General features: G+C 35.6%; 2 protein-coding genes across 2 annotated transcripts; one reads left to right on the forward strand and one right to left on the reverse strand.

The window, feature by feature from the left end:
* Window positions 1-779: 779 nt before the first annotated feature.
* On the forward strand, window positions 780-3,411 carry LOC107866951 (thioredoxin H-type 1). Its single transcript, XM_016713010.2, has 3 exons — window positions 780-1,156; window positions 2,855-2,977; window positions 3,059-3,411. The coding sequence occupies exons 1-3, from the start codon at window positions 1,058-1,060 to the stop codon at window positions 3,209-3,211; spliced, it is 375 nt and encodes a 124-aa protein (XP_016568496.1). The 5' UTR covers window positions 780-1,057; the 3' UTR covers window positions 3,212-3,411.
* A 214-nt stretch (window positions 3,412-3,625) lies between these two features.
* LOC107866950 (beta-galactosidase 5) lies at window positions 3,626-9,213 on the reverse strand. The gene is made up of 18 exons (XM_016713009.2): window positions 8,773-9,213; window positions 8,055-8,150; window positions 7,852-7,964; window positions 7,591-7,657; window positions 7,256-7,348; window positions 7,034-7,177; window positions 6,835-6,923; window positions 6,624-6,729; window positions 6,427-6,514; window positions 5,991-6,109; window positions 5,733-5,897; window positions 5,428-5,606; window positions 5,140-5,249; window positions 4,927-5,036; window positions 4,702-4,812; window positions 4,510-4,623; window positions 4,167-4,369; window positions 3,626-4,050 (listed from the first exon to the last, which is right to left on the reverse strand). Exons 1-18 carry the CDS (start codon window positions 8,941-8,943, stop codon window positions 3,939-3,941), a joined length of 2,190 nt encoding a protein of 729 aa, XP_016568495.1. The 5' UTR covers window positions 8,944-9,213; the 3' UTR covers window positions 3,626-3,938.
* Between the last annotated feature and the right edge of the window lie 356 nt (window positions 9,214-9,569).

Below are 9,569 nucleotides of genomic sequence, written 5' to 3' on the forward strand. Positions count from 1 at the left end.
AGTTCAAGTTTTTTTTTTTTTTTTTGGGCTTTTCAAGGTATCCCATAGCCGGCAGCGGTGGGACTAATCCTCCATTCCTCTGTCAGCACATTAAACAATAAAAAATTAGCCACAAAATTTGCTCAATTCGCTAGAGGCGGGGATCCAACCCAGAGTCCAAGTTATTATGTGCTATTAAGGGAAGGATATAGCCTTTTGACTACAACTCTATTTCGATCATACAATTTTTTACCAATATTTTAGGTTGATTTCTCAATCATTAAAAAGAAAAAATTGTAACTTATATTATTTTTTTTATATAGATTTTGAAAACATTAAATTTTAATTTTAAAATATTAAATAAATATAATTTAACTTTTAAAATTAATTAAATTAACTTCGAAAAAATGAAACGTGCATATAAAAAAAAATGGACGAAGTAAGTTTAATACCAAATAGAAATAATATAGTATAAGATATTTTATATAAATAGTAAATATAAATTCATAATTTTATTAATACAATAAGTTTTTCCATGTTGTTTAGTCTCGAGCCGGAGTCTAAAACAATCTTTATTTAGTTTGTTTGTTTTTTGCACAATTCTTAACGAGAAACTTTTAAGAATTGTAAATTAATTATTACTACTATTAAAATTCATATTAAATATTATTATTTATTTAAGTTAATTACTTTTATTGACGATAAAGTTAAAAAAAATATTTAATTATCTTCTGATTCTGTAAATATATTAATTATTTTAAAACAATTTCTTTTAATAAATATATCAACACCTAGTATGTACATCCAATCCTTATCCCTCTTGTTGCTTTACGTGTTCCCTTCATTTAACCTAACCGACCTAATAATAAAATTGTTCACATTATGTCACGGGTATCCTTTTTCGTAATTAACTCTAAAATCCCTTATATTTTGGTAATTTAACATTTCCCTTTTTCTGTATATAATCTCTGCCAAAGGGAACGTGCCTATGCATTAAGCGTTAGTTTTACGAGGAAGCTAAGGATTTGTTTGGTGTTTTCTGTTTTTTGAATTTCGAATTTTCCGAAAATCTGTGAGAATGGCTGCTACTTCATCTGAAGAAGGACAAGTTTTTGGTTGCCACAACGTTGAGGAGTGGGATCAGCACTTCAAGAAGGGTGTCGAGACTAAGAAATTGGTGTGGATTTTGCCTTTAAAAAAATTTGGTGATTTTTGCTTTGTTGAGTTGATTTATTTGTTGTTTTTGTTTTGTGTGTTTTGTTCAAAATTTGATTTTGGGAAAGGGATTGTTGTTTGTTTTGATTTGTTTTTTGCTTTGGTTTAGTTGACTTATTTGTTGTTTTTGTGTTGTGGGTTTTTCTCAAAATTTGATTTTTTGAAGTGGGTTGTTGGTTGTTTCGATTTATTGTACGAGATTTTTGTTGATCTTTTTGGTTGGTGTGTATGTTTGGGTGCTTTTTTCTGAGCTTGTTTTTTTGTGGTACTTATTGGCTTGTTTGGTAGGAGGAATAAAGGATAACGAATTAATTTTAGGAGGAGTTTATCCCATGTTTGAGTGCGATTAGATTGCCGGTATTATAGTGTTATTTTTATCCCTACTAACAATCACCGGATAACTTGTTGTTCCCCAACCAAACGCTCCCTTGTTTCTCACAGGTTCACGTGCTTAAAGTTTATTGTTTGATTTTCAGTTGATTGTGATATGTCAGCTTATGATTTTCTTTTAACCCCCCCTCCATAAAAGTTTTCGCCTTTTTGCTTTCTTGATGACTCGAACCACAGGCACTCTTTTCATGTCAACTCATGAATTGCTTTTAATACAGTGTTATTGCCTCTCATTTGATTGGTCTAATTGTGATATTAGAACTAATTTTAGTTAAAAGTTGCTTCCTTCTTGCTGATTAGTTTGGGGAAAAAAGTTCAGCTGTGTTTCTGTTTGGCTCTTTGGGGTCAAAAGGTTGTTTGAGCAGGATGTAAAGAAGTTGATTGATGATCGATTCTATTCTGAAGACATGGCTCCAGTATAAAGTTGATACGATGCTTTGCTTGTTGCTTTTGTGATTGTTTATTGTTTGGTTCTTTAAAGATTAACTAATCTAGGATATTATATCAGCTAGGTGGGACTTTTTTTTTTTGTTGCGACATTAGATTTGAACTTAGTGTAGGTATTATTTTTATTGAAACCGTAAACTTGTATATATTGAGCAGAAGTCGCCCGCATTGAGGCTGTGTGGTTTAGTGGTCAATGAGGTGAGAACTATAGCGGATGCAAAAATACTAGGTGATGTCCAAGTAGGCATGGGTAGTTGGCGTAGTGGACAGAGTTATGTGGTGTTTGTATCGGAATGGTCGAGCTGAATATAAGTTTGAAGCAAATACCATCTTCGTAAAGGAAAGGAAAAAGTGATTTGAGCCAATTTCACTATACATCTAGCATAGTTGCTAGCTATGTTGCTCGGACTCTTCAAAAATATCATCGGGCATGTGTCGGATCCTTCAAAAGTAGTGCATTGTTGGAGGATCCGACATGGGTGCGGTAACATTGTTGGAGAGTCCGAGCAGCTTAGGTTGCTAGATCAAGTAGTAGTTGTATGGATGATGTATGTTTAAATATGCGTCAGATTTCTAGTTGTTTGGCGCATATCTTTCTTGTAAACAAGCATTGTTTCGCATATATTACAAAACTTTTTAACGAGTATATGAACTTATTCGAGTTGAGGTCACTGTACGTCCTACCCCTAGCTGCTGGACCAGGTAGAATTAGTCCAGAATGAAACTACCTTTTAATATGCCTCGGATGCTCAAAAATTCTTGGTCATCAATCTTTTCATTTAATTCATCCAACTTGTATTGAGAAAACAACAATTTGGTTCAGGTGGTGGTGGATTTTACCGCATCCTGGTGCGGTCCTTGCCGTTTTATTGCCCCAATTCTTGCTGACATTGCTAAGAAGATGCCCCATGTCATATTCCTCAAGGTTGATGTTGATGAACTAAAGGTACATTTCCAGTCAATTTTTATTTTTGACCAATGTAATCAGTAGTGATTGATGGTAAATTACGGTAACCTTTTCTTGCAGACTGTTGCAGAGGAATGGAATGTGGATGCTATGCCAACATTTGTCTTCTTTAAAGATGGCGAAGAAGTGGATAGGGTTGTTGGTGCCCAGAAAGAGGAGTTGCAGGCGGCCATACTTAAGCATGTTGGTGCTCCTGCTACTGTGACAGCTTGAGCCATAATCAAGGATATGATATTCTGGTGTTTAGTATTGTCCTTTTGTAATAAGTCTGGATGGCTGTGTGTTTTATTATCCACTATCTCTCTCTTGTTTTTGTGAAACCTTTTGGTGCTTGAATTCTGATATTTGTGCAGATGGCCTTACTGGTGTAAGGTTATATGCTCATTTCTATGAAACTTATCTTCTGATTTCTACTTTCTGAAGCTTTCATTTTGCTTGGATATCACTAGACTTATTTACATTGCCTTGATTTTTCAGTTCTTTCCGTACATTATCAGCATCTAAGAGTATCCCTAAGCAGACATTAGTGCGATATAATTTGGCTGAAATCGAAAAAATTAAGTAATCTAAGTGCAGTCTAGAATTTGAAGTCGTGTTCGACCATGAATTTATGTTTAGTTCTTTGAGTTATTTGAAATTTCCCCCTTGTATTCCCTCTTGCTCATTCAGAAATTGATATGAAACATGACTAGCACAAGTATCATAAAGAATGCGAGACACCAAAAACTCTCCTGGAAACAGAAGATGTCAAACATATGCATCCACCAAGCAAAGTGGAATATCAAAATGACTAATTCTAATAAAAAGCAAAACAAGAAATTCTCCTAGATCTTGGATTTTCCAAGAAATGTGATGCAACTCTTGCTAATGGACACTTTCTGCCTGCATGAATTCATCTCTAATGATGATCAAAGCCTACAGAACAAAAGCTTAACTGAACTCATGAAGTTGTCCTTTTTACTAATAATATCTTGGATGCATCACCACCAAGTTCCTCGAACAAGACGAGCAGATTTTGTGTTGGTTTCAACCAAGATCTTGGGACATGGTACCTACAGCAGCAGAATAGACAGAGGACTTGTTAGCAAATTCAGCTGTGTTGTTAATGATATGAAAGAAATATGAGCTTTTATTGAATGAAAGAATCAGTAAACATTGTAGGAACTACCATTTCTGAGTTGGTTGACCACAACCAAGCTGACATTTTGTTTGTCTGTATGTTCCAGCATAGTGGAAATCATCACATTTTCCATTAGCAGATGCTGTCCAATATCGACCTATGCTTTGTCCATTGATCCATACTTGTCCTTTACCCATGCTCCTCATGTCTAGTGCCACAGGGTCATTTCCTTCTGGTGCATCAAAATAAGCCTAAATGTTCCAAGATGAGTTATAAGCAGAGGCGGAGGCGGATCCAGTATTTAAACTTAATAGCTTCAACTCTGTGAGCTCTTTCAGAATATGGTTCAATATAGAGTCTTCATTATAAGAAACTTTCCTCATATTTTTACCTTGTACCATTTAAGAGGTTGCTGTCCTTGGGTAGCTAATGCACCACCAATCCATTCAACCGAAGATGCTCCGTGTTGAGAGATCAAGTCCATTGCTTCTCCTTTCAGTCCAGCCTGTTCAAGAAATATCAAGAAACTGTCAATCTTTTGAAGGCAAAAGAAAGAGTAAACGATATGGTAAAAATTCAGTACTCTGTATGTCCATTTCTGCCATGTTAAGTCTTTATGGCTCTGGTTGACACATTGAAGAACAACTGGCCCGAGTATCCCTGTATTCCATTCCTCGTAATGCAGTCCAATATTCTACAAGGCAATAAGAGTATTTGAAGTTAATTGAGGGCGAAAATCTACTAGTGAGTACAAAAGTTACATCTGTTTTTGCCTTGAAAGTATTGTAGGCAAAGGTGAGAAACTAACCGGCAGGCCAACTGCAATGCTCAGCAGCTCAATTCTATTGGTTCCCGCCTGCAGATCAACTGACCCTGTGAAAGTAAACTTTGTGTCCTTCCGAGTACCATAAGAAGATCCTGAAAATTGTGCATTGATTAATGTCATAAAGTCTTATAACCATAGCAGCAAATATAAAAAATGTTCCCTAGAATCCTAGTATGTGCATAGAAGCATCAATACCTGAGAGTTTCCCATTAACAAAGACATGAACTCCATGCCCACTTGAGTGGACGCTGAGCGTGGGCTTTTGTCCCCCTCGTAGAAATGATTCTGAGGGACTAATATAAACACTACATTGCAAACAAGAAAGTGCAAAGACTATCAGTATTTGAGAAAGTTTCACCCGAGAAGTTTAGATGACATACTGACTTTTCCAAGACAGGAGAAAGGCCAAACATGTACTTATTTAGCTATAATTAGAAATGATACATACTTCTGTTGGTTGATTGGCTTATATACGACCCTCACCTTGTTATGTACCACAAGTAATCACTGTTATCCCTGGTGATGTTTATCTGTTCCAAAAGTCCTACAGCTTCAAATGTGGAAGTGTCCCCTAAAGAAAATACATCTTCACTATAAGCGCCCCAAGAGTGGAGCTGAGAGCCAGTTGGTGTCATTTGCACTTGTGAAGTTCGAGTCCCAACCTTAGCAAGAAAAAGATGTCTTAAATTACTAAGCTGAAAGGTAATGAATAGCGTACGTTGACAGTATGCTACTGAGGTCCAAATTAACAATGCAGTTGCGCAAATGCTTGTTAAAATCTTGCTTACCTTTGCTGTATTGAAAGCAACATGGTTGCAGTCTGGAAGAATACTGATGGACCAAGGAGGTAGATTAAAGTGCTTGTTGTTAAAAACTACTCTAGCAGCAGAGTTGCTATCGTAATTTGAGAGAAACGCTGCACAGTTTCCTTTGCCAGACGAGAATACGTGAGCCTAAAATAAATGACTTGTTTGATTCAGCAAGACAAAACAGAAAAGCACATAATGGTATTTTTGAGGTTAACAACCTTATTAACTGAGACTAACCTCCTGAGAGCTTCCTAATGAAGTAACTTTGGGATCTGAAGATATTAATTCTTGCTCACATAGTTTAATTACCCTGTGGAGCTCCTTTAGATGACTATATTTAGGTTCTCTGATCAGACCTGATCAAATATGAGGTTAAAAAGTTAGCGGATCAAGTAAGACACAGACTTCAGCTTATGTAGCTTTGATAGACATGAACTTATATATAAGGTAGAGCTCTAAAAGGGCAGCCCCACTATGCGTGGTGTCCGGGGAAGGGCCCCACCACAAGGGTGTATTGTACGCAGCCTTACCTTGCATTTCTGCCAGAGACCTCCTGGTCACATGGCAGCAACATAAGGTAGAGCTCTCTGTACTATATTCACGCGCAAAAGGATTTCTAGTAATGATAAGTTGTAAGTCTGTAGAGAAGATGGTCTGCGGTGATTAATCTCACCATATTCATCAATCGGAGCATCATAATCATAACTTGTTGTTATAAAAGGTCCTCCAGCTGTGCGCCCAAAGTTGGTTCCACCATGGAACTGTTAAAATAAGACATGATTAGCACAAGCAAGAGCATTTGTCCTTACACAAGCATGTACATATTCAGTATGAATGTTGGAATTCTTGCTTTATGAGGAAGTTCATTACCATGTAATAATTAACAAACGAGCCACCTTTTTGTATGAAACGAGCAACTGCAAATGCCAAATCTTGAGCTGGCCTCATAGGTATCGTGCCACCAAACTCAGCGAACCTTCCCTCAACAAGCAAGAATATGAGAATCACCTTATGAAAATGAAAAAATATTTGCTTTACTTATAGCATAGGAAATCCTCAAGTCTCTGAAAGAAGATGTTACCAGCCACTCCAAGCTTCAGTCCACATAGTTGGCTTGTAAGGTTTGTTGGGAGAAAATTCATCACAGTAAAAACCGTTGCATGTATTTATCTGGTTAAGGCACTTGCTTAGAATCCTCAGTTGATAATTTCAAGAACATTAAGCCTAAATCCGAGCTAATTAATAATGAAATCGTACTGAGAATAGCGATAGAAACTCACGATAGGATCAGGGGCATCATCCTCTTTGCACATAACCCAGGGAACTCCAGTATTCAATCCAACAGCCATTTGTGCAGCCCATTGGACGTATGCTTCGCCAGCCTTTCCAAGCGCCTCCCTTGCTGGTTGATATTCATTTTCAATCTAACCGAAAACAACTTTACAACACTTCCAAGACCATTGTTCCATATATCATGCATTCATAAGTTTCATAGGCCATACCTGAGACAGTATAATGGGACCTCCTTGGGATTCAAACAAGTTTTCACTCTTCATCAACTCAACTATTTTCTGAGTGAATTTTTGCATTGCTGCCTTCACCACAAAAATGAATTGAAATGTCACTCATGATCAGAATCTATCAGTTTATCACCACATTATATTTGTCAGAGAAGAAAAGGAAAAAGAAATACTGATACTACACATTTTGGCCGTCGCCTAAAAGAATAGACAAGCATGTACAAAAGTTGGCATAACTGGTGTGGTATCTGTACAATAGTCGATAATGTTCAGTTACTTTAATACGACAAGAGATAATTTTTTGACTTCGAACAAACCTTGAAAGGTTCATTATCCGTTCTGAAGCTGATACCAGGAACATATTTCAACCATACAGGAAATCCTCTGCATCAAATGAGAGGGTACAAAGAATCATTAGCTCATTCTTGAAATTAACCAAGAAAAGTGGACCGTCTATAATATATGTATAATCCATGTATAATATGTGTATGATCGCATATTATGAGAGTATGATCTATGTATTTCATTAGAAAAAGTAGGAACAGTAAATCTGTCGGCTATTCGTGTAAAGTTATTACCCAAAATTCCACTCAGCACAAACATAAGGTCCAATGCGCAAATGTGCATAAAGCCCAGCTTTTTGCACAGTTTTTATAAACCTTACAAGATCATATCTCCCCTCAAAATCGTACTGTTCAAAAAGGAACATAGCATATTAGCAATCATCAATCAGAAAGAGCAAGTCCTTTTGGGAAAATTGTAGAGCCTTTTGAACACTCACATTGCCAGGGGAAGGTTCATGAACATTCCAGAAAACATAAGTTTCAATGACATCCAAGTTTGCATCTTTCGCCTTGTTTATGACATCTTCCCACATCTGCAACCCTCCAATTTCATTTAATTCATCAGTATTAACATAAATACATAATTACATTGTCTCAACATGATAGAAAAATTTAAACTTTTAACCGAGATGATACAGTAGGTCGAGTCTCACTGCCACCCATTATCAAAAACTGTGTTTCCCAACAGAGTCAAATTAGAATTTAAGCTTTTAGCCGAGATGTCTCACATTTTATCAAAAACAAAACCAAGAATGTATTACTAAAGTAAATACATAATTACACTGTCCATCCAATAATATAGCACTTGAAACTGCTGAGACATAATACAAAAATTTAAACTTTTAGATAAAATGATACAATGGGTCGACTCTCATCGCCACCCATTATCAAAAGAGGCAAATTAGAATTTAAGCTTTTAGTCGAGATGGACACACATCATTTTAACCGGAAGAGTGTAACCACATGTAATGAAAGGTGACTAGCTGAACACCTTGACGAAAGATTATACTATCCATACAGGTAAAAAATTATTTTTCATACGTATATATATCAAATCTTGAACACTACCCTTAACGAAATTTCTGTCTTCACCACTGAATTTTATTTTTAACAGAAACAAAATCAAGAATGAGTTGGAAGGGAGAGTAAGAGTACCTCAGGAGTGCTTCTTGGATAATGTATGGAACCAGAAAGAAGAATTCTTCTTTCACCATTAATGACAATAGCTTTCTTATCATAAGTAACTTTACAAATGACCAACTGAACTACCATTAACAATGTAAAGATACAAACTTTGAGAAACTTGGAAACTATACTTGCCTCCATTTTTTGTTGTTTGTCTATTCAATGTGACACTGGTTTCTTTAAAAATGAAGAAAAAAGGGAATGTGTGGAAGAAGAGAGGGACAACACTTGTTGTAATACACAGTGAGTCAAGAATGGCAATATGTATATATGGTGTTGTGTTGGATTGTTCTTGCCAAATGCCGAGCAACTTAGCTCACTAGTCATCCATCATTAATGCAATTAGTCAAGTCCCATGTTTAAAAAAAAATAAAAATAAAGAGTTCGATGTTCATAAATGAAATAAGACATAACTAACGAAATTGTTACGACACACTTAAACTTTACGGACATATAATCCAATATATATTTTTTGAAGTAAATAAATAATGTTCAAAATGAAAAGTAGATCTCGAGATTTATCTAGTCACCATATCTGAAGTGGTATTTACTTTTTACCTCTTTTATGTTGGTAAAAGTTCATCTTCACATTTAGTGCTTAATAGAAGTAGTACTTAAAATAAAATGTGAGCTTTGAATTTTTACGACATTCTGTATCTAATAGCTTTTTCAGTTTTATTGTCTACTATTTCATAAATAAATTTCACTTTATTATTTTTCTTTGTTTCATTTCTAACATTAATTATTTATTTTCAAGATTTAATACT

This window comes from Capsicum annuum, chromosome 4, assembly GCF_002878395.1.
Source record: "Capsicum annuum cultivar UCD-10X-F1 chromosome 4, UCD10Xv1.1, whole genome shotgun sequence".
In the NCBI taxonomy this organism is placed as follows: domain Eukaryota; kingdom Viridiplantae; phylum Streptophyta; class Magnoliopsida; order Solanales; family Solanaceae; genus Capsicum; species Capsicum annuum.

Coding starts and splice junctions, on each gene's coding strand:
- LOC107866951 (XM_016713010.2), top strand. CDS start 1,058: ATGGCTGCTACTTCATCTGAAGAAGGACAAGTTTTTGGTTGCCACAAC. Junction 1,157..2,854: donor GTGTCGAGACTAAGAAATTG/GTGTGGATTTTG, acceptor AATTTGGTTCAG/GTGGTGGTGGATTTTACCGC. Junction 2,978..3,058: donor TTGATGTTGATGAACTAAAG/GTACATTTCCAG, acceptor CTTTTCTTGCAG/ACTGTTGCAGAGGAATGGAA.
- LOC107866950 (XM_016713009.2), bottom strand. CDS start 8,943: ATGGAGGCAAGTATAGTTTCCAAGTTTCTCAAAGTTTGTATCTTTACA. Junction 7,349..7,590: donor CGGATAATGAACCTTTCAAG/GTTTGTTCGAAG, acceptor TTTGTGGTGAAG/GCAGCAATGCAAAAATTCAC. Junction 6,110..6,426: donor TGCTCCGATTGATGAATATG/GTGAGATTAATC, acceptor ATATTTGATCAG/GTCTGATCAGAGAACCTAAA.